Source organism: Chroicocephalus ridibundus, chromosome 6, assembly GCF_963924245.1.
Source record: "Chroicocephalus ridibundus chromosome 6, bChrRid1.1, whole genome shotgun sequence".
In the NCBI taxonomy this organism is placed as follows: domain Eukaryota; kingdom Metazoa; phylum Chordata; class Aves; order Charadriiformes; family Laridae; genus Chroicocephalus; species Chroicocephalus ridibundus.
In genome coordinates, this window is record NC_086289.1 from 74,575,151 (window position 1) to 74,599,978 (window position 24,828).

General features: G+C 41.1%; 1 protein-coding gene and 1 long non-coding RNA gene across 7 annotated transcripts in view; one reads left to right on the forward strand and one right to left on the reverse strand.

The window, feature by feature from the left end:
• Window positions 1-241: 241 nt before the first annotated feature.
• On the reverse strand, window positions 242-7,692 carry LOC134517833 (uncharacterized). 5 transcript variants are annotated; one of them, XR_010071754.1, is made up of 5 exons: window positions 7,180-7,692; window positions 5,708-5,863; window positions 5,127-5,311; window positions 3,727-3,841; window positions 242-1,442 (listed from the first exon to the last, which is right to left on the reverse strand). It is a non-coding gene; the product is annotated as an uncharacterized LOC134517833 (long non-coding RNA). The 5 variants fall into 5 exon arrangements; XR_010071753.1 differs by having other exon boundaries at window positions 3,727-4,181; XR_010071752.1 differs by having other exon boundaries at window positions 3,727-5,277.
• Window positions 7,693-9,674: 1,982 nt separating this feature from the next.
• The window catches only part of FXR1 (FMR1 autosomal homolog 1), a 35,685-nt gene continuing 20,531 nt past the window's right edge, over window positions 9,675-24,828 (forward strand). For both annotated transcript variants that reach the window (XM_063339059.1, XM_063339060.1), the window contains exons 1-3: window positions 9,675-9,828; window positions 19,613-19,665; window positions 23,549-23,642. In XM_063339059.1, coding sequence (XP_063195129.1) covers window positions 9,778-9,828; window positions 19,613-19,665; window positions 23,549-23,642 — 198 coding nt within the window. In that variant the 5' untranslated portion in view covers window positions 9,675-9,777. The remainder of the gene's footprint in view (window positions 9,829-19,612; window positions 19,666-23,548; window positions 23,643-24,828) is intronic.

The following is a 24,828-nucleotide window of genomic DNA, read 5'->3' on the forward strand; positions in this document are numbered from 1 at the left end:
ATCTGGGTAACTGGCAAATTTCTTTTTTAAATAAGGCCCTTTGAGTCCCGTATATGCATCTACTTTCACAAGCATTTCAAAACCTGTCTTCTAATAATTTCACACAGAGCTTTCAGAGAAGCAATGTTCAAAAGAATGAAAGTAATGAAACACAGCAAAGTTTTACATTTTTATTTCTGTACTTTGGGAAAATTCCTATTGAAGACAGAAGGCAGTTCAAATTGGAATTGCTTTACTGCCAACAAAAATGTGTGACTCTTGATCTGATGAAAAATTAGAGAGATTGAAAAGCAGAAGTAGACTTAGGAAGGATTTCAGTTACAGCAGGATGCAGCCCTTATTGCATTTGTAGTTCAAACTGTGATCTCTAAGGAGACCTAAATTGCTCCAGACTGTGGAATTTAGGGTATTTGAGACTTTATTTTCTCAGAGGAGCAAGTATGGGTAGCTAAGACATCAGACTTTATTGTCATGCATTTAGAAACATATTTTAATTTAAAATAAAATATCATTTAATGATAAAAGTGTTCAATTCTTCAAACGTTTGTCACGTGAATTAAACACTGTTCAAAACAGTTCCATAAAGTGGAACTTGTGAACTTTTTCAAAGTTTCCCGTCCTGCAGACTGATCTGGATAAGCATACTTTCATTTTATACAGCAAAAGTCATTGTATTTGTGATTGTTATTGGTATGCAAGGATTCACTGGCTCAAAATCTAAACTGTTGTTCACACACGCTCTGTAGCTTTGTGAGCACTGAAGTATTTCTGGGAGATGAAACGGCTTCAACAAAAAAAAAAAAAAAGAATTAGAATTACACCTATACTTCACAATATGCTAACGTGTAGGGATGTCAGAACAAGCTACCTTGGGCACAGGAAACTCTTTGCCCACGCTGCTTTGTTGTTCCACCGAGGCCAAGTACCCAGTGACAGGCAGGGGATCTTGGCTTGGGTACAACACCCTGGTACATGTCCCATGCAAATACTCTTCATTCAGAGCTTGGTCCCGGATCTGGACATGACAGAACATGGGCTGTGTGGTGCAGACATGCTCACGCAGCCCAGGCAGCAAAAAAACTGTCTTACGGTTTGAAGAACCCGCAACAATTTATCGTCATTTAGACAATTATTCTCTCACCCAATGATGCCTCCCCACCCAGGAAGGGGAACTGGGAAAAACAAGGAAACCCGAGGGTTGAAATATAAACAGGTTTAATAGAATAAGACTAAATAATTAACATTAATAATATTAAGAATCAATATTGATCCCGATACCAATATAAAATATACCAGGATTATACTCAGCCCATTCCATCAGCAGGAAGCTGTGCACTCCCTGCAGGGACAGCCAATGTGGGACACTGCGAGTGCTGTGGCTTCGGGAGGAAGGGAAGGGCTCAGGACTCTGGCGCGGGGCAAGGAGTTCTCAGGATGGCAGCCTGCAAGGGAGGGAGAGAACTCCTCAGCAAACTTTCTAATTTCTATTGAATGTGCCATTCGTGGTATGAAATAATCCTGTTGGCAGCTTGGGGCAAGTGCCTGGGTCTCGCTCCTCCTCATCCCTGCACCTGGCGAGCTCGAAACACTGAGACCTTGAAACCCACATACCAGAACTGGCGTGGGTTACAAAGTACATATTTTCACAAATTCAGACACTAGAGTCTTCAAAAAGTGCAGTTTTTCCAGGCATTAGAAATTAGTCCTGTGTCGCTCAAACCAGGACAGACTGCAATCAAATTCCAGCTCTGGCAGGAAGTCGGCAAGAAACAGGATTTCCCAAATACCAGTGAACATTATGTTACATCTGAATTAGACTTATGGGTTTACGTAGTTGGTGCCTTCCACCACCTCCTCTTCCATTCTTTCTTAGTGAGAAAAAGCACGTGAATGTCAAAGGTGGCAATCACGTATTTTCATGTAGTCCCTAGAATGGTTCTCTCTTGCCTTTCATTTATCATCCACTTTCTCTATCTTCCTCTCTTACCACGTCTTTTTCAGTCATCAAACTTTTCTTTCTTCAACAAAGCCTAAGTTTTGAACCTTTCTTTCTTCTGCTGTTCTTGCCTTTTCTCTTTTTATCATTCGTCTTCTCCTTGTTCCTTGCATATTTCATCCGTTTGCGTTAATCCTCCTCGGCCCCTCCTTTTGATGGCTCTAATATATTTGGTTTCTGACAATTAGCCACTTCTTCCCCACTGTCTAGAGCTGTTATTAGCATTACTGATTAGATCAAAAGGATGGTCAGTTTTGTTGTGTTTACCAGAACTGTCTACTTTATCACCAAAGTAGCTTCATGAGTTCTCTTTTTCATCTCAACGGCTAGGCAATGTGGGAAAATACTATGCTATTAATAAAACAGTATTTTTAGAAAGATGGAAAAAAAGAAAAAGGCAGGAGTCCAGATTTTATCCCACCCTCTTCAATGGTATTTGTGATACAACAGGAACACATGTACAAGAAGAAGGCCATGTCAGTTGAGAGAGCGATCACAAAAGCCACACAAAACATATTTTAACTTCTTGATAACTCTTTTCACTGAAATACTCTCTGTTCCATACTGCCTCGTTGTATCTAACAGAAGAGCAGGGTTTGAGGTAACGTGTATTTATGTGGTATCAATTACTAGCTATGTCTTGATACACCAAAATGTGCATGATTAATCCCTTATTTTGAGTATTAGTATTTAATTTCTTAAAGTCAGTGCCTATGACTAAAGTAATAGAAAAGGTTCCCCTGATTTTTTGAGGGAGTTGAATACGATCCATTTTGGGAGAACAACTGGTGTTGAGATCCTGACATTGACATATATCAACATTCTTAGCACTTCATCTGTGAAATGTTTATCTTTGCCCCTAGGGTACTGAGACTCTATTTATCTGCTGTTTCTTTATATATATAAAAATGATATATACAACAAATATACGTAATTTTTATATATATATATGAAAATCAATCTGTTACTCTACAGGTGGGAATTTTTCAGAGAAACCTGAAAATATGTGTATACAGAATGTTTTAAATTATTGTTCTGCCAACAAATTAGCAGAAAACTTTCTCCTCAACTCCTTCCTTTCTTGAAGAGCACAGATTAAACCAACTATTTAAAGTCATTCTTATGTCCCTACCATTCAGATACCCAATAAAATACCTGCCCAAGTATTTTGCTGTATTGGGCCTTCAAAAAGTAAAGCGTGGCAAGACAGAAACCTGCTTTTGGGACTCTCGACAGCAGAGTACCTTGAGCTGACAAGCAATCTTGTCTTGAAATTAATTATTTTGTGCTTTAGATTACATCAGGTAATCCTATAGGAACAGAAATAAGCTTTTCACTTTTCTTTTTGCTTAGAGTTTCCCACAGATGCATTGCTAACTTCTTCCTACCTGTGAGTTCCCTCCTCGCTCTTCCATACTGCATTCCTTCACTGGGATTGGTGTGTGACCCTCTGCTACTCCAGGCACACCTTTGTTTAAGTGCTGATGATTTGGGTTTTGGTGTCCTGTGGCACTAAGTTCCTATACCTCAGATCATTTATTTATGATAGCAACTTGCCCACTGTCCACTGCCTCTTGCAAATCTTGCTCAGGACTCAATTGCCTTTTTTTTTAGAGTAGGCCCTGACTTTAAGAAATTAAATACTCATACTCAGAACCAGGAATTAAACGTGCACATTTTGTTGTTTGCAAGAAGCAGCTAGGAACTCATATCACATAAATCTACGTTACCCGAAACGCTGCTCTGGTCCAGTCCAACACTGGAAATGCAGATATCTCTTTCCAGGACACTGACACCAGAAGTTGGCCCAGGTGTCAAGTCAAGACAAAGGTGGTCTAGATTTGTCTGAGGATCAAACAAGGGCCAAAATTAGATCAGCAACAGAGAAAAAAATAATATTTTCTTTCCTGATTTCCATTGAAAGCATTCAGAAGACAGAAATGATTCATTTGGATTTGTGGGGTAACAACAGTGATAGGAAGGATATAACTCTTAACACTTGGAGATAAGAACTTCTAGGCTTGGATGTCTGAAGCTAATGCTGTGACAGGCCTGTCCACACCATTATGTCACCGTGCCGTCACTCCGCCGCACAGGTCTCTCTCTGCTGCTCAGTGCATGGCACTTCCCGGCTTGGAACAAAGTCAAGCACAAGCCGGGTTCTTTTTGATCGGCTGCATCCACGCTGGCATTCAAAAGAGGCAGATGTAAAGTGCTAATGAAAATAACCAAACCAAGCCAACCCATGAAAAGCTGTATTGCGAAAGGATGAGCTTCAGACCATTGCATAAAGTCCATTAAACTGCAGTGTTCTTCATTTAAGTTCATTAAAATTTCAGTGAAATGATTTTGCAGTTTCTTTGCATTGTGCCAGAACGAACACTGCGCTTACAGCAAGCATTGTCTGCCGCTTTGCTTTGCTCTTAGAACGACATCAAACTTTGAGTTTTATTTTGCTTACTTTCCTGTGCTGTTACTGACAAAACCAGGAAGGCCAGCCAAGCAACAGCAAGCCAGAAGTTCATCCACTGTGAAAAAACAAGCTTTATATGTTGTCATTCAGTGTGAAATTACTTTCACATAGTAGTCTGTTGCCTGGATGTATATTTTTCTTCTGCTGAGCATGCACATTATCTTGTGGACTTTGAACAAATGAAACCTGAATCGTATTACTCATCATTACTTCAGCATAAATACAGACGGTAGTCAAAACCAATTTTCCTTTAATATTGATTCTTAACGTCTTCCTTATGTAATTTAATTAGCTCAGTGGCTTTTTCTTTTTTAGACTGCAGTAACAGGAAGTAGAATATAATAGTAAACACCTACTGCATTCTGTGGATTATTAACAATTTTTATCCTTCTAAACATTGGAGGATTTTAACCCTTTTACTGTGGAACATTTTAAGTTCATTGTGTCTAGACCCAGAGAGATTAACGTGAGTGCTATCAGCTGTAATATACAAAAACTAAAATAGCTCCAAAGATTTCCCTTTCAAGGTAGGTGTAAATAACTACAGAAGTTAATTTACAATAATAGGAACACTTATGATTTCTTCTTTCTCTGATTTCCATACCAGACAGAGGGTTTTAAACTGCGCTGCACAAAAATGTTTTCACATACACTCACTTAGCAACACCTTTTGTGGATCCTATTTTCAGAAGCGGTGTCTGCTTACAGCACTCACAGATGTATCCGGGTATGGCAGAGGCAGCCCAGCGAACCTCCAGACAAATATTCATTCATTTGTAAAGGTCAGGAGTGCATTTGTAAAAGGATGCTGAAAATTGGGAGAGATTCTTCTTCAGCTTGACCTTCAAATAGTGCAAATAATCACAGTGAAGGACAAAATAAAACATAAGCTTTTCTTTAGGAGATTTCTTTGTTTTTACAACAAACCACTGGCCCTTTACCCAGTGGCAGCCCAACAGCACGGTCTGGATCCAGACCATATGCCTTAATACCAATTTTGTGACACGGAATATTAGATGCCCCACTCTACTTGCACAAGTCTATTGGATTTTACATCTCACATGTCCCGCTTCCTTCTGCTACCCAAGTAGAATACGTGGAACAAAAACCCCATACACATAAATGAGTAAACCCTCCCCACCGGGAAGCATGTAATTTTTCAAAAGAACTTCTCCAGGACTTTTTCTGAGTTGTAATGTTTTGTTGTTCGGTAAGACATGAGGCCAATCTGATCTTACCTTGTGATATCCTTCAAATATTCATCTGTGTTGCTCGTCTCCACTGAGGATTGGGGATGTGCGGTAATTTACAGAGGGTCTAAGTGCCGCCAGTCGCCCAAGCCGCTGCTAAGGGTCGAAGTCTCTGCGTGGATGTCTCTCATAGGTATCAGCCTTCTGCCAAAATTTCAGAATGAGCAACTGAACCAAAAAGGTTTTTACCCACTTAAAGGCGAAGCTAGATTAATATTTTATCATTATTTTATTTTTTTATGGCACAAGTTGCTAAGTGTTAGCATTTCCGTCCACTGAATGGAATGTAAGACCCAGGTTATTACACTCTGCATTTGTAAGTAAAGGCACCAAGTCTGAATTTAGTTGACTTTGACTTTTGCATAATTATTTTTTACAAAATGTGCTAAGAAAGTATGCTTCTGGGAACATGTTCTGGAAAACACTGCAATACCCCTCGTTTTGGTATCAGTAAAGGCATCTAAAGTTAATTGGCAGAGAAGTAACTGATTAGTTTAAAACTACAAAAAATTTTCAAAAGTAAACAGTCTACTAGTAGTTTAAGAGGGCTATCAATTTCTGCATCTTTTCATAACTAAATATAATCTTAGTTAAAAAAAGATCACTACTCTGAGGAGTTAGGTTGTTGATTTCATAGTTGTGTCACTCTTGCCTGACTCCCTGAAAATGGCTAAAATTTGTCAGGTTTGGGGCAAGATGAACTTTTAAGAGAGTCTTTAACAGAAGGTCCCAGAATGACAATTCCATTCTGACCTTCAGTTACACAGATGATAAGATTTCCATGAATTCTTTTTTTGTATGAACCAGTGAATACCCAATCTTGATTTTAAAATTGCTGGTGATAGGAATCTAAAGAGGCCTTTATAATTTTTCCCTCCTACCTGGCTACTTGCAGATTGTGACCAAAAATCATTCTTTCAAAATATTAAAACTCTGCTATGATACTGTGAGTTACATTTTCAATCCTTTCTTTTTTTTTTTTTTTTTCAATTCCTATATTTTAGGCAATGGCATTTGGAAGGATAAGAGTGGGGACTTGTTGTTTATTTGTTGGAATTTGATGGAATCAATACTTTCAAAGTCTCCTATCTTGAAAGTATGGTTTATATTCCTCATGATATATCACCATCATAAATGTTTTTTCCATCCTAAAAGTAGGCAGGCTTTATTAACTTTCATTATTTCATTTTGAATGCCTCTTCAGAAACTTTCTTAACCTCCCACTTTAACTCTAATTTCCAGACTAAATTTATTAATGGTCAGCCTATACCTATTTGGGAGTCTTTTTTTCTTGTTTTGTTGCCTTGTTTTCTGTTTTTGTTTCTGTTGCCTTTCTTGTTTTCTGCCTTTTATAGCCTTAGTCTCTCGTTGATTGTCACCCCCTCTGTGTGCCTTGATATATTTGAAGACAACAATCCTAACCCTTCAGCGTTTAATCCTTCACCCTTGATTTTGCTCACTTGCAAACCCTTTTTCTGCTTTCCAGCCAGGCACCCCAAGGCTACAGAATCCCGGTATTTCTTGCTTACTGTCCTTTTGGCATCGTCACACTTGCTTTTCCTCCTGCGCTGCAAACTGAAAAGTAAAAAATAATCACTTTATGTAGTCTTGTGAAAAAAAGTTGTAACCAGCTACTATCAGAGGAACAGTCTTGAGTTCCCGAAGTGGGGTAAAGATCCCTTTTCTTATTTCAGTAAATACTTGAAGTAATTTAATTTAGTAGTTCTAATTTACATTAAGTGAAAGCTAAACTTAGAACAGATTCAGCCTTGCCAGTCTGGCTGATGTGCTGCAAACTATTATGGCCCACACCCTAATAATAACAACCCTCTTCTACCCCCGTTTTCGCATAGATATAGCAATCCGCCCCAATATTAATCTCTAAACAACCCTGGCACTTTAACTGTCATGTGCGCACTTCCAGAAAAACAAATTTTATCAAGCAAATTCAGACGCAGATTGGGTCAAGCCAATTCTCGTTATCATTATTGACCAGAATCGTCCCCCGTTTTGTAAATGTGGACACCCAGGCACCTTACACAGTTCTGAAGTATGTTTTTTTTTTATCTGTGTCCTCTTTTGCTTATGCATAGTTTGGTTTTGCCTTTTTAAACCCTGAACACCCTTTTTTAGCAGTTGACATCGAGAGTTTGTGTCTTGGAAGCCGAATAAATGAACCTCAGGGTGTTCAGTCTTGGGGCAATGAAACCTTCTGACGTAGAATTTTTGTAGCACAACTGTTTACTTCATTTTATCAGGTTTCATACTTTATCCTGGAAAGTCCTGAGTGCCCCCTGCCAATAGGAAAGGGGGCACCTACCATTTTGCATGAAGGGCTCTCTTACCCCTGCGTGGCTTAGGCACCATTGACAGAAGAAATTGTGGGTCATTTCTGAAGATTTAAACAATATTTATAGTAAAAGGTACCCTCCAACATTCCTGTGGAATAAATATGATGCAAGAATAAGAATATTCATGCACACAGCATGGGAAAAGAGGAGATCACATAATTGCATTTTTTTTCTAAACACTACCTCATAGTCGAACAAAGACATGAGTTATTCAGTGGAAAAAACATGGTGTTCTCTGGAACAACCAGAGCCTATTGGGTTTTTTTTCCCAATTAATTTGTGTCTCATTTCCCTTCATGCTTCACCACAATGACTCAAGGCATTACAGTCCACAGCGCCTGGAACTCCAGCTCCCCTTATGATCTTCAGTTCTTTCTCAACAGGACCCTCCCAGCCCATCCCCATCCCCTCAAATTACTCCCTGCACAAGACAAATGTGCATAAATGGCCAAGGCATGGTGCGCTGGCCATCTGGCACGCGTGGGGCCAGCCAGCAGCAGGCGGGCCGAGCTGCTGGGGATGGTCCCCATCGCTCCTTCAGCTGTGGCACGTTTGAGCCGCCTTAACCCAGCCGCCGGCTTTTGCTAAACTTTCAGGCCTCTGTCACCTGAAATCCACACTCCTCTGACAGGTAAAACAGGCCAAAAAAGCTACGGTGGGAGATTAACATGGAGAAACTAAAAATGGCAACATTTGATGGGTAAGATACCATCACGTGCTCCTGTTCCATTTGGGGCCCGACATCTAACACGAAAGATCAGCAGAAAGGACATTTGAAAGTATGGTTGATATTTAAAGCTATTGCAAAAAAATATATGTGTTTGGCAAAGATACAGGCCTTTCATCAAGCTCTGCATGACTAAGCTTACGTGAGCATTGAGCTCATAGGAAAATTCGGCTCTGATTGTGTTGTGAGGGTCACCGAATAGCACAGTCATTATTTTTTCTCTGCACCAGCACACGGAGGAAGGACGGACGCAGCCTGCAACCGGGCACCTCCCCACTCCACGCCGGGGCCCCGAGACGCCTCCCCCGCGCCCGGAACGGTGGCGGGCGGGGGCGGCCACTCCGTGTGGGGCGCAGGGCGGACGCGAGGGCGCTCCCCGCCCCCAGGGCCAGGCCGGGGCCCCGGGAGGGACAAAGGCAGCCGAGCCAAGGGTGCACCGGCTCCATCTTGATTGCACCGGGCGGGCAGCCAGGCCGCCTGAGGCGGCTCGGGAGCGGAAAGTGTCCCCTAAGGCCCGGCCTTTTGAATCGTTATTCAATTAATAAATTAAAAAAACGACAACAACAAACAAAACACCGCATTTTCCCTGCAGCGCTGACTGCGGCCTTCATTACCCCGGGGCGGCCGCTCCCGCAGGGCCGGGGCGGCCGGACCACCTGCTCCTCAAGGCGGGCGCCGCGCGCCCCCCTCAGCCCCGCGCCGGGCCGCTCCCACTCCCGCGCGCCGCAGCGGGGGAGGATGGTGGAGGCCGCTACCCTTCCCGCAGGGAACGCCCCGCTCCGCCGCCGCGGCCCCCCCCTCCCCGCGCCCGCGGCGTGGGCAGACCCACCGCGCGCGGCAGTGCGAGGCGAGGCGGGGCGGGGCGGGGCAGCGGCGGCGCGGGCGGCGGGGGAAGGGGAAGGGGAGGGGGGACCCGGCAGCGCTCCCCCCCGTGGTGACAGTTTCTAGAAGCACGTCCCGGCGTCCTTTGCGCTCTCAACATGGAGGAGCTGACGGTGGAAGTGCGCGGCTCTAACGGGGCCTTCTACAAGGTACCGGCGCAGGGAGGGGGCGGCGGGGGGGCAGTTTCCGCAGCTGGTGGCGGCGGCGGTGTGTGTGTGGGGGTAGGCCCTGCACCGGGCCGCGGAGGAGGGGGCGGTGAGGGGGGAAGGTGTCTGGGTGTGGTGGTGGCGGCGGGGGCGGGGGGGGGGGGGCTGCGGCGGACTGGGGGGTGCGTGAGGGGAGGCGGCCCGGGGGGGCGGCGGGCATGCAGCGGGGCGGCGGTGGCCGCGGAAGGCGGTGAGGAGGCGGGCGGAGGAGGGCTCCTCTCCAGCGAGGTCGGTGTGAGGGAGAGAGCGAGCGCCGGGAAGGCCGGGGAGAGCGGATGCGCAGCGCAGGGTTTGCCTGGGCTTCGTTTGGGAAGTGGGGGGGAGGAAATAGGCCTGATGGGGGCGGGGGGGGGGCTATTCTGGAAGAAGTAGGGGCTTTGGGTGGGATGTGGTGAACTCAGCCGAAAATAATAATTTTAAAATGTTTAAAATAATTCTTTAAGCATTTCGAGTTTATTTATGTCATCAGAAAGCTTCCTTCACCATCACCCTCCCAGGAATGTCAGGATGTTACAGGATCAATGCAAAATACTCTCAGCTGTTGCCCGTCAGTCATTTTCCCTTAAGCCTGGCTTCAGATGTTTAAGAATCCCAGCTCTTTTTATGGCAAGAGCCTTCTGTCTTCCTTTCCAGGAGGGCTGATTCCGGCCGGTATTGTGAGCACGCAGCATAGCTCTGTTCTGGGGGCATTTAGTCTCAGGACTCTCTTCAGCTATTGTGCCTGACCGTATACACAGTGTGGTATTGCACATGCCACACGCGATATTACACTGGGGGGGTGGGGGGGTGTCCTTTCTTTTTTTTTTCCCCCCGTGAATTTCCTGTGTGCAGCTGTGGATTTGGCTTGGAAGTCATGTGGTAATTGTACAGTATGTAAAGGCAGTTGGTGTTTAAAGGATTGTAACCAGCTGACTTCAGGAATTAGTTTTTTTCAACTGGCTGTCTATTAAAAGAGACAAATAGGAGATACTCTATGAGGAAAGAATTTGATGGGGTAAGTTATATGCCCTTGCTGTGTAAACCTCTTAAATTTTTACCAAAATTGGTAGATAATAAATTTTGTAAATCAGCCACACTTTTAGTTGTACTTGAAATACCACAACATAAACCCACATCAGAATCATTTGCATTTAGAACCAGATACTCCTAAATAGAACTGATTATTTATTTTTTTCCTGTCTTTTTCCCTGCCCATGAGGAAGCCCAGAATCTAGAGACGCTCCTCCTAGCTTTCCATTTTCTGCCTTGTGATCTTGGACAACTTCATGGATTAGTTGTTTCTTCTGCCGAAGAGGAATGTGAGACTAATGGGAGTATTAGGAGGTGGACTGAATTCTTGGACTGAAGGGATCTGTGTACACAGAATTTATTACAATGAGCCTGATTTAAAATACGCAATGATGACATCTCCGTAGTCAGTGAGAATTGTCAAGCTTGTGAACAGTTGCTAACAAAAGCAGAAGTTTTACTTAAAAATTGAATTATTGGCTTTCAGACCAATGAAATGGGGATTAAATCCAGTGATGGCATCTTCGTAGTAGATGAAGTCAGATTAGAGTGATTGGACCCATAGAGACCAAAGCTCCAACTGAGAATAATCCACTGTTAATGTGGAGGGGGAAAAACAAGGCAGAACCTTCCCAAAATGCAAAACTGAATAAACGAAACTGAAACACAATTCCAAAAGATTATTCTTGTGAGCCATATGCAGTGAAATGTGTGTGTCAGTGACTCCATTTTGTGAATCTTACTGTTGAGGTAGGCAGAGGTTAGGCATGCATTTTGGAACTACGTAATACTACTAGTAACTTTCCTTTAAAGTTTTTAAAGTAAAGGAGGGAGGTGTGTCAGTCTTCATTAAAAGGTATCCTATTTTGGATGCTGATAATAGCACTCGTAAGATAATGAGAATAGGCTCATCTTGTCTAAGCCTTGTGTCACTGTATAGAAGGTGGCAAAAAATTTTCTAAAGAGAAAAGCAGAATTTGTAAGATGGGATGAAATTTGAGGTTTCAAGTCTCTGAACTCGGACTCATTAGCGCAGCGTACCTCCCAGTAAAGATGAGACGGATCCTGCTATACCAGCAGAGTTAAAAACCAAAATAATTATGTAAACAATTACATGACAGAATTATTTTTAATGAGTTGTTAATATCATCTGCAACTTAAGTTGTAGTAGAACAAACGTAGTAATTGAATCTGGTGGAGCATTATAATGGTTTTTTTAGTAGTTATTAGAGATACGACCATGGTAAATGATACTCTGTAGGTTCTTTTGCTCCTCTAATAGTTGTTCTTCGTGTTAGTAAAATTCAATTTGAACAGGGAATTCTTTGTATGTGTATTTATGTGTACACAATGGTTGCTATAAATTAGTAAAGAAAATGATATTCTTTATTAAAATACATGAAAAGTTAAAATGTTTTTTATGATGCATAAATCAATGGACAGTAACTGTGGTTATGGTAGACAAGGTAATTTTTCACGCTCTGTCATTTACAAAAATACTATGATCTAAATTTAACCTTTTATTTATAAACCTCCATACTAATTTATGTTTTTTTTTTCTTTAAATAAGCAATGAAATCTGCAGAACAGGACAGGATTTATCTTGTAATTTATCCCAGGTTCTCAACCAGGATACAGCAGAGCCAGTGTTCAGCCACTCCCTGCAGCGGAGGAGACTTTGCATATATCATAATATTGAGCACCCATTGTCTTTAGAGAACAGATGGCACTGATGGGGCTCAAAGTGGTCACGGTCTTCTGAAAAACGATGAGGCTTGTGTTGTGGAACAGGGAGGAGAGTGGACAGGGTTGATGAACCCTACTAGTTAAGGGTTTGCATGTATTAGGGGTGTGGTGAGGACTTCCTGAGAGCAGAGCAGTTGATGCTTTCTAGGTGAGCGCTAGATTGCGGGTTGGTTTTTACCTTTGGGATGTTAGAGTAGACTTTCATGTGAAATGGCCAAAAATGTTTGGATTTCTTCAGGCTCTAAGGGAGAGAATGAAAGTTGAATACTCCTAGACTCATCTTGGCCCGAGTGCAGTGTTTTCAGGATGCTGAGTGTCATTAAGATCACTAAGTAATTCACAGAATCACAGGTGTTTGAGGCTGGGGGAGGTCATCTGGTCCACATCCCTGCTCAAGCAGGGCCACCTAGAGCCAGTTAGTTGCCCAGGGCCATGTCCAGATGGCTTTTGAATATCTCTGAGGATGAAGACTCCACAACCGCCCTGGGCAACCTTGTGCCTGTGCTCAGTCACCCTCACATTAAAAAGAAGAGTTTCCTGATGTTCATACAGAAACTCCTGTGTTTCAGTTCCTGCCTGTTGCCCCTGTTGAAGGGTGTCTGTGCAGCTCTTGGCAAGAACAAGACGAAAGCTTCCGTCTTATCCAGTATCTTCCTCGCCCTGCGTACTTTCACTTGTATGCAAACTAGAGCCCTGGTCCTGCATGTTGTTCATGAGTTCAGATGTCAGCGTACATGAAATAGGTTGGGCCTTACAGTAAAATGAGACCAAGGTACATGAATTGAACTCCAGATAACTGCTTCTACCTGAATCTTTCAGTGGCATCTGAATAACTGAAAGATCCATTGCGTTATTTGTGGCAGGGACTTACATGTGCTGAAAAATCAACTGGTGTGTCGCATGCCCTTGCGCTCTTTGTGTTCTAGAGTAATAGCTGTTTAGATTATGCAAAGGCATGAAGTGGATAACAATGTGAATTAGGATGAAACTCAGCCTTTAATTTACAGGTTCAAAAGTGCTTCCTTCTTGGTCTGTTCCTCTTTCAAGAGGTGCAGCTGTTGTGGCAGCAGGACTGACCAAAGCACTGGTAGCGGGAGTTGGGGTAGGCCTCAAGGTAGAGAGTAGCCAAAATATTAGTAGGGGAAAAAATTATGAAGTACACAACATTCCTCCGTGTGTACAGTGTGAAAGCATGATGAGCAATTCTGAGTGAGAAAAAGTTTATGCATCAATAAAAAAATATAATGACTTTTTAATTTTTCTTAGATGTTTTTAATTAGTGGCTTTGAAAACAGCTCCATGAGTTCTTCTGAATGGTCGTTAGCTTGGCAGTTATTAAAATAGGAAACTCACTAAGCATATAGCTTACACAGCTGTTTGTACCCAATTACCACACCAGGAAACATGGTAACTGGAGTGACTCCTTTTCTTTAAGGATCTCAAGTGTCTTATAGTGGTCAGCATGTATTTATTACATCTGGTCCGAATGGGTGGGAAATTTCGGATGTTTTGAAGTTATTACCGATCTCTTGAAAGTTGTGTGGGCTGGTGCAAGAAGTATCTGTAGTTGTTACTGCTGTTGACAGCCATTTGCTGACCCCTTTAGGCTGATAGAAGGGAGATGGCCACGGGCAGTGGTTATTGACTGCTCTTGTACATAATCGGTGGAAGGTGTCTTTTCAGACGTGTCGCCCTTTGGGAGTACGCGAATGAAGAAAGCAGTAGTGTGACTCATTTGGGCTTTCACGAACAAGCCTAAACCAGGGGATTCAGTGCTGAAGTTCTTGTATAACTGTCATAAGGACCCTTGAATTTACATATGATAATTATGATTGTGAATGGAAATAAGCAGTAATGTCATAGATTAAACTGTGGTTGCTATAATAGTTCAGGATTTTTCTTACCTGATGCCTCCTTGTAATGTTTGTGGCAAGCTACATCTGCTTTCTTTTATCACTTCCTTGTATAAGCAGTTGATCACTTCTAATGAAAATAATACTTTATGGAGTTCAGTCTATTTCATCCAGCGATTTGATTATTTGTAAGTTTCCTGTGTTTGCTTTGGATTTTTTTTTTTTTTCCTTGGAGGGTCAGCATTGGGTGCATCCCTTAGTAATAATTCAGTCTTTCATGTATTTGTTACATGAAACAGTTGTATCTGAATGTTAGTTAAAAATACTAACGGTTCTTGCTTCTGAAAGGAGTGAAAGGATTGGTAATTGGATATAGGCTTCTCGACCTTTATATCGCTGATTCAGAATCAGTCCTGGTACCAGATGCCGAAGCGTTTACTGTTTGAAATTTGCTCACTGGTGAGTAAGGTGATATTAGTATAGTTCTTAGTGCGCAGGTATGTGTGACTCAAAAGCCAGCACAGTGGGTATCCCTGGAAAGAATGTTTGGAGCTGAACTAACTGCACCTCATTTTTAGATTGGACTGTCCTGCTTGGGGGTCAGATAAAGTTAAGAAAGTAGAATGAAGAGGGAACTTGGATTACATCTGAGTTACACAGATTTTGTGACTTTGCCTGGAGCTGGATTTAAGAAAAATAAAAATGTGTGTATATATACAGAGACGTACAGTTCACTGTAAGGGCACTTCAGTAAGTCTTGATCCGTTTATGTTATCAGCAGATCCTAATCCTAAATCCATGAGCAAAACCCAGGTAAAAGGGAAAGAGAGCGTGTGTGTTGTGAGATGAAGAAGTCTCAACTATAGGGATTTTGGTGGCAAATGATCCGTTCGTAATTTCCTGTCCCTTTGTTCACACTTAACACAGTGTGGCCCTGTGTTAGATTGGCGGGATCTCTGATCCCAAACCTAGGCAAGAGCCCTAGCAGTATTACCCCACGATTTACAGGTGCTAGCGCTGGGAGCCTGGCTTCGGCCAAGTGAGTGGCAGAGACAGGTCTGTCCCCAAGTGCCTGGGGAGCCAGCAGGACATTAATAGCTGTAGTACAGTATAGGCTGCTGCCTGCCTCCTGAGCAGGGCATACATGGGCTTGCAGAGATCCAGCTCATGGCGTAAACTGAGTGACTGACACTGATATCTGCGCACTCCACATTAGAGGGCTGGCGAGATGAAGTCACATCAATTTTTCTTTCCTTCCTGCCCTCTGCAGTTTTGTATGTGGTGTAGAACACACGCAAACGTGAAGTGTAAGCTTACTTGCGGATAACACGATTCATCAGTGTGTGGTTTTGATGCCAGTATTTTTATCAGTGATGCGTTTGGTGGTCTGTTGTTAGCTCTGCCTCATCAGCTGTGTTTGGAATGGGGATACATGGAATGATGTGTAAGGAACATAGAGCATTCCAAACTTAAATATTGGCATTGTCTATCTTGGGCAACACTGCTAAATTAAATATCAATAACGGAGTACCTTGTTCATCTGAGCAGAAGTTAAGATGATGCGTCATTACTTAATTTAGTAGAAAATGTCTTTGATACAGTATCAGACATGACTAGTGCAAGTTTAGAGTACAAATCTATTTATATAGGTTACCTCACCGATAAAGAACTCCTTCAAAAATCCTAGTTGAAAACCAGGATAATTTACTTTTCTGTTTTATGTTTATCACGCCCTTTCTGAAGAAATCCTTGTGAATTTATAGGATTTGATATAACTTTTAATGTAAAAAAAAAATAATCTGCATTGTATTGCAAAATGTCTTGTCAGAGGTTTTTTGTAAATCCTTTTTTTTAAAAGAAAAAACCAAAAATGTTTAGGCTTTCTTTAAAAATTACACCGAATCTCATCCTGACACGTATGAAAACTGTTTCTCTGTTTTTATCTTGGAGTTGTAAGTGACAGCTGATAATGTTTGTAGTAAAGGTCAGGGTTGTAGGTAGGAAAGTGGTTTGCAGGAGTTTTTACTTTCAGCAAATATTTTAATGCTACTTTTGGCATGTTTCTTGTCAGTAATGGAATAATTTCTTATAAAACTATTTAAAACCTATATTGAATTCTGATCATTTCTAGTTGTGTTACAAGTGAAGCATACAGTCTGTAATACCTCATAGACTGCTGTGCATCAGTTACTGTAAATGTGATTTCTTCCCCACAGCTGGGGAGAAATTGATAATAGTCGGAAGAATTATATTTGGGATTTTTGACTATTACGTTAGTCCTCCACTACTAGTCTTGTGTTTGTACAGCTAGACTCTGATCAGACTTCTTTCAGGCCTCATGACAATATAATTATTTAAATAATTATGTAATTGTATTTAGTGCTTTACGTATGTCCATTTGTGACCTGGAGTGCATACCCGATAAATGTTATATTTGATTTTTAGTGTTTCCCTTATCTAAATACTGTGGAGTGAAAGAGTTTGAGAATGCCAACTGAAAATGCTGTTCAGATAATCCTGAGCAAGTTCCTGCATCCATGTCTGCGAGCCATGAGTCTGCATTATGCTCTCTGTATAGGAGGAGCAGTGTGCGTGCTTTGGACTGAAAGACTTCCTTGTGTGGGGGAGTTCCCGAAACCCACACGGTGCTGTAAAATGTACAGATTCTGGGTCAGAATTTGTACTTTGGATTTTATTAAAAAGTGTTCAATGTTTCTGTTTCTGCAGCTGAGGTTTGTGCAGTGTCAGCTGTTAGTCTGCTGCTAGTCATATCTCTGCATTATTGTTCCACTTCAGCTTTCCCTTTCTTCAGCTGGACGTTAGCTTGAAAATCGGTTGTGAATATTGAACCTGTCTGTACTGTTACACGGAAAGCCAGACTTCACCTAATAATGGACTAATTGTGTGAGACCCCGGGAAGTCAATGCTGTTGGGATTCCTTTTTTCCACTTCTTTTGTCTTATTAATGAAACCTGCAGCTAGTCAGTGGACTCAGGATTTTCGAAGCTCTGCAGAGCGTTATGTTCTGAATGTTTTCCAGGTGTTTTATGGTACCTGATTTTGAATCTCTCTTGATTCTGAAGTTCCGTTTTTTAACAAAGGAAAGATAACTGAATTCAGAACTGCAGAATAAATTTTTAGCTACTGTAGCCTGAACTAAGGAATGAAATACATATTCTCCCCTGCCTTGTTGAGTACTGTGAGAGCACGTAATAACATAAATAAGAGGTAAGGTTCAGCCATGAAATAAAGCAGCATAATGAGGCTAAGACTTAACACTGAATCATAGACTCCTGGAATGCAGATGAATGGCTGTCTGTAGTAGGGAGTTGAGTCTCTGTCTGTAAGTACTGCTTTCTGTTGGTAGGTTTTCATTTGGCAGAATGTTGAACTGCAGGAACTCAGTGCGAAGTGCTGTGACTTGGGTGTTTTGTCCCTGGATAGAGTTTGAATGAACCATAGTAGAACGACTTTTATTTCCTGTAGTTTATGCTGTGGTAATTCCTCTCCATGTTGGGACATGTTTAAAGGGGACGTTGGTAGCACAAATATAGTAAAATTTCTGCTTTACCTTTGTTGTTAGCTAACACATACTTCAGGCAGTAAAATTTTGTGTGCTCTTTCTAGTTTTAAACAGACATAACTTCAGTATTCCTGTCCAGAAACTTCCTCAAAACTGAAAGTGCCTGATTACAGGAGTATTTTCTTGCCAACCGTTCAGTCAAAGAAAGAGATTTGCCTTCCCTTCCTTGTGGTGGCAGGACAGCCTTTGGAAGGATTTATTTTATTAGGAACACACTAGGTGGTTCAGTGAGGAGATTTCTGTCAGTTCTGGTGACCTGCTTTGTTCAGGATTATCAGTATGCTTTCTGCTAGAACCAGTCTTCTGTGTTGCTGGCGCATGGTTTTGAGTGAAGGTCAGGGGGCAGAAAAGCAGGTTTTGAGCCAATGCCTTCCCAGCATCACCTGAGTACAAGTTCAGGTAAAAGGAGATTTGATTATGTAGGCCCTTTGCGACCAGCGGTCAGTATGGGCTCCTTTGCTGACCGTCGTTACGTTGAGGGATCTCCTGTGTCAAAATTCATCTGTGCCTGAGCTGACACATAATACCTCTGTGGGCTGGTTGCTCGCAGTTGATACGTTCTTGGACCTCCTCCGCTGGCACTTTCTTAAGTGGATATAATCCATTCAGCAGATTTCCTGGAACTTCTCTTAACATAGCTATGCAACTCTCTTACTCCCTTAAAACTGCAGGTTCCTCCTTGACCTCCTCTGCTTGGGCAAATACCAGGCTATAGCAAAAGCAGGAGCAGAGCGAAAGAGCTTTCTTGTGCCTTTATCTGCTTTTTTTGCAACAAGCCTGCCTGCCTTAACCGAGAGATGTAACTCAGTTTCTGCATGGATACTTGAGTACAACTGTATCTATCAGGTTTTTGACATATACAGTGCCCCCTAAAGCCTTTTGTTTTTCAAAAGAAAGAAAGGGAAATGGGATTTCCCCTCAGTTGTTCCTGGTATCATCATAGTGTGACACAAAACCCCATGAAATGTCGAATTCTCTTTGTTTTCCTGTGAGGTGCTATAGACGTTTGGCCTCATGCAGTCCGCAGTTTGCTATGTGGCAGCCTGTGGCAACCTGTATTGCCAAATTTTATCCAAACTTGGTGTCATACTGTTCTGAAGGACAGTTGTTTGGGATTCAGTTTTGGGTTGAGAAGAACACCTCTGAAGCAAACAGTGCCACATGCAGCTATTTGACCTTGTATCGTGAGTTGTACTGGTTGCCCTGGGGCTGAATCTCTCTCATTTTATTCCTGTAAAACAGTTACGCACACCTGTAGATAAAATAATAAACTCTGATAGCGAGTTTTTGGTTGTAAACGTGCTGGTCTGATTTGAGCAGTCATTTGAAACAATCCCTGTGCATTGTATTTCTTAGAATGAAACTGAGAGTATCACCAACCTCATGCAAACGGTGGGATCATGTCTTGGAACTTTCCTAAATTGGAACCATAGTATTAGTGGTGGTCTGGTGTTCGGCTTCGTTTCAGACTGTTTTGAAATTGCTGCCTTGTTTTGATTTCACATGCATTCTTACGCAAAAACATTTTTTGTTTTAGGGATTTATCAAAGATGTTCATGAGGACTCCCTCACAGTTGTATTTGAAAACAAGTAAGTATTTTATTAAAAAAATAATCATTTGGGTATTAGATTATTATTTCGGTTTTGTGCTTTTGGTGTTGATTTTTGTTTGGTTTGACATTAAGAGGAAGTAGATTTCATTAGAAAGGTGTAGTTCTATAAGGCTCACTATTCTGTTCACAGTCTCCATGAACTACCTTCTTCAATCGCTCGTCAGCTACACAGTCCTTTACGATTTTGGTGTCTTTAGGAATGCACATAGATGTGACAGCCAAATTTAACTAATAATCGGTGTCAGAGTCCTGATACTCTTACACTAAAGCAGAAAAAGATGGAAAATACCAAAGTACTTCCATTAAATAAGCAGCTCTCTATATGTCTATTCTGAGGAATGCTGATCGGTGTTCTCAACCAGAGAGAAATAGAAGTATCCTGATGGTGATTTTGTAGTGGAAAAGAGTGCAAATTTGTAAGTAAATCTGGAGAAAAAAATATCCATGAGGCCCTCTTCATTTAGTGTATAAACACAGCAGCACTACTAGGGACTTGTAGTGGCAAGTCAAAGGTAATCCATGGGATGGTAAAGTACAAATGAATACCTGTTGTTCAGCGTTCAGACTGATAACACCCTGGATTACCTGGGGGATTCCAGGGCTAATTTAAAATATTCTGGGAGCTGCAGACTCTTTCCTGTTTCCCTTCCAGTTGCTAGGTGGAGATCCTAAAAATGTGTCAGCTTTTGATGTGAAAATTGTTACTAAACTCTGCCAACACCAACCTGTAGATTAGTCTGTGAGCCTTTCTTCAAGAAAGATTGCTGGGTAATAGTAGGGAGTGTGCAAGTGTGTGTTTATAAACAGCATTTTATAACCCTGAATATACAGTCCTAGGGTATTTATGTGTGTGTACGTTTATGTGTGTGCATATATACATGTGTATAAAAATAAATCCTAGGGGGTGGAAAGAAGTAATCCTAGGGTTTACCCTGCAAAGTTCAGTCCTTGTTTCTTTCTAACCTGTGTTTTCTAGCCCTTCTTTTATGAAAAATAGTTAGAAGACGAGGTAGTAACTATAATTTGTACTGACACTTACTGAGGTGGTTGTGGAAGTTGTTACTATCTTCTAGGTTTTCACGGCCCCACCCCAAAACCCAACAAACAGAAAAAACAAATTGGGTCCTTCATGCTATCCGTGGTCTGCGGAGATCTGACAAATCTTCAGTTTCATATTCCACATCAATATTACTTTTCTTAAGGTAGGAGGCTCTTTGCCTTCAAAGCATAAACTTCCACGTCAGAAACCAAGTGAGCTCGAGGAAGTGCCTGTAGTTCAAAGCAGGGGCATAATTGTTGGCAAATGCATTTCTAGTGTTTAGTATCCGTGTTGTGCATGTGTTTTACAGGAAGGCTGGCAGCAGCCCTGCTCCAAAAAGGATGGGCTACAACATATGTCAAGTGTTCTGTTGACCAAAAATAGGTGTTATCAGGAAGTGTGTATACAGTTCTAGTCAAATTATTCTGTGGTGTAAATCTGATAAATTATTGCCCTTTTTACTGAGTTAAATTCATGAGGGCTCTGGTAGAGCTGAAGTTGGCAAGAGTGTCCTCTCCTGAGCACATCATTCTGTGTGATACTGATCAGCACCAAGTGAGTACAGGCATCTACTCCGCTAAAGGCAGTCTACATTGTCAGTTTGCATTTTCTGCTCTTCTTAACCAGTCTTTATCTACAGCTATTGTAAGGTTCCCAAAGTTGGTGTACTAGCACAGACTGCTAAAGCTGATTCTTGTGGCCATAGCAATAATTAGTCTCTGGGCAGATATCCTTGATTCTTTCATCAGCCATTTTCTGGAGGTAAGGAGGCAGAGAATGAATGCAGAAGCTTCAGGAACTGGAAACTTTTATAACTCTGTAAGACAGAAAATTGGATGTTGAGGTACAACTTTGTATAGGCCCATTGGAGTCTGAAGCAGCCATTGGAAGAAAGAATTCTGCATTGTAAGAAGCAAGAACCTCCCTTTTTTTGTAGCTTGTGCCAGATATTTGGGATAATCCTTCTGACGGTTCGGTGTCAGTGGATGGAGTTCCTTTAGATCATTAGAGATGGAACCAAAATCCTTCCTACTGCAAGTTCAAGTGGATTTTATTGAAGGTACAAGGTCTCTTCCACCACAGCATCTCATCGTGGGCTGTTTATAATTTTCTGTAAGCTCCTGTTTGCTGGATTCTTTAACTACAAGGCACAGTTGAGATTCTCAAGAGAACTTGAAGCAGCTCACTTGAGTTTGCAACATTTTTGATTCTGTTGTTCGGTCATGATTATCGTGCTCGTACTGTTTCTAAACTAAAGTTTTATATACCCTATAATTTAGGGAATCCATTTTGTCCTTACTGTTTGCCTCTGCATCTGTGAGAGTAGTAACTTCACAAATGCGGGGAAGGGAAGGAAGAACCCAAACCCCAAGTTCAGGGACTGTTATAGTTGCAACAAGGACAGTTGAATTGCACGTGATTTTGCCCCTTTTCTCAGAAATAGAATGAGATTTAAATAGCATTTTACGGCCAAAATACCTTTCAACTTCAACAAAAGCTATCCATAATCTTCATGGGGTTTTCTTTTTTTCAAAGTTCCACTATTGTTAAAAGAAAAATTTTAAGTGTATAAAAAAAAAAAATTAATTTTTTAATTTAAAAATTAAAAGTGTATAATAATGACTAGAGCAAGACTATATGGATATCTCACATCTTTATGAAGTGGGGTACTTGAGCGTAAGGTGTGAGGTGTCTTTTCAGAGAAAACATGTAGATGTACCCATCTTGCAGAAAGTTGCAGAAGTGCCCTTTGCTGTTAATGCTGAGACTTGTGCTAACTTAGGCTGCTTTGTCTGCGTGAATTAGAAGCGAGCAGAACAAATTCCTTGCAGTGATCCGTACTGTTACAAGTTGGTTCTGCATCCTGTCTGTACCCAATGTGGACTTCGATTAGCATGGGCATAAATGATGGACATTGGAATGCTTTGACAGATACTGTCGAAGTGCCTCAGATATTCTAAGTTAATAAGTTTTTTTTGGGGGGTGTGTTTTCCCCTGGTTTTATTTCCATGTGTGTAGGGTCTTCAGGTGGGTTTCTGACTAAGAGTGAGAGCGAGCTGGTGGTGTTCTGTGACGTTCACAGAGTAGAAGGAGAAGGAGTTTCAGGAGAACACAGAGGATGTGAATTGCCCTAGTAGTCTTTGTAAAATGCACCTGAAACACATGCTTCTACAAATAAAATGCTTTGTGGACCAGCCACAGTGAAATAAATAGCCTTTTTGTTCAAGAAGGTAAAATTTTAATTTTATATGCCTAGTAATTGGTGTTGATAAACAGATACAGAGGTATGTTTTGAACTGAATCTGTTTGCCAGACACTTACTGGAGAGGGTTAACAAGTTTGTAGGGAGAAATGTAAAGTTTTGTTAATGATCAGATTTTCCTGGACTTCTTAACACATTGATGGTAAGCTGTTGAAACATTAAGTATGAGGTGAAGAAATGGACGAACCCCATGGTGGACTGCGAAGTTAAGCTTACATCTGTATAAAGGCTTTATCAGTTGAACAGTAGAAATGTAAGTACCTCATCTAATAAGTCTTTTCATTGGGGTTTTATGAAAGCCATTTAGTGAATCGAGTCAAGTTAAATTTTTCAGTTAATTTAAAAATTATTTTGTCATTAAATATCTTCCCAGATACTATTTTTGTCTTGACAGGATTATTTTGTTTCCTTTGCTTATAAGGTTTGCTTTCTAGCAATGAAGAAACATTGATTATATGGGAAGAGTGTGTTTTAACTAAACTCAGAGTGCTAAAAATAAAACTAAGAAAACAAGAGGAAAATTGTAGAAATAACGTGTAACGTCTTTTCAACTTTCAGTTGGCAACCAGAGCGCCAGGTACCCTTTAATGAAGTCAGATTACCACCACCCCCTGATATCAAGAAAGAAATTGGTGAAGGAGATGAAGTGGAGGTGAGTCTATCCTAATGAACTGTCCTTACGTGTCACTGATTGTCTGTTCAAGGTGGTGGTGATACTGTAAGTACGTTAGCAAAGTGAAGTTTTAAAAAGGAACCTGTCTCTAGTAGTGGATTTATTAGGCTTTCAGTGAAACTGTGACGTTTCAGGTTTTTTGCAGAAGTACCAGTAGAGCTTTCTCAAAACCTAAATTTTAAAGTAACTGAAACTGTTAGAATTAAAAAAAAAAACCTAGGTAATTTTCATTTTTAATCTGGAATATAACTGTTGGAGATGTTTTGATGTGAAACTGTAATAAAGCTCTTCCAATAACAAGAGCATTAACCTAGATAAAATACCTGATACAAACTGGTAGGAAATTCTGTGACTTATACTGTTTTACAGAGAAACGTTGTTAATTAGAAATGATATTTTAAACCAGGGAATTAGAAGTTGCATCTTCTGTTCCCAGGTCATTGTATTATTTTTATCTTTACTATATTTAGTAATTAGTTTAACTTCTGCTTTTTACTTTACTTGTCTTTAAAATCAAAGTAATGAGTTTCTTTAGGATACCTTTGTAGTTTGGGGCTAGTAATCTAAGAAGCAACGTAGTGTAGGTGCTGGGGTTTTCTGTTTGTTTTATTTGAAATACATGTTATTTTTTGGCTTTGTTAGAGGTTAAATTTAAAGGATTATTTTCTACCTCTGTGCTATTGCAAAACTTCCTGGTTAGTCTGCATACAAATGACTCTGGCCTGTCCGAAGTGTGTAAGGAGTAAATGAAACTTAAAGAAACTGAGGAAAACGAAAGTTTCAGAAGTCATCTGTTCTATATCTGATCTTGCATTAACTGGGTAGCGTTTTTTAAATGTGTCACATGTAGTCATATGGTGACTGATTCATTTCAGTAGTCCTAGGTATATCCAGTTAGCCAAGGGCAAACCAAAAATCTTAATTGTGGATTTACTTCTCTGTGTGAACTTTTCAGTGTGAAGATAATGTTTGAATTGAGTGAGGAAGTGCCCCTGACTAAGTGTTGAGCCGAGGTTTTGTCTTCCTTGAGAAATTTCTATTGAATTGTCAGTAATGTCTGCAAAGGAAATACGTTCATAGTCCTTGTAGTGCAAAATAAAAAATTCGTGCAAGAAGCACATGCCTGCATAATTTATACAAAAACTACTTTATGTAGAATACTGTG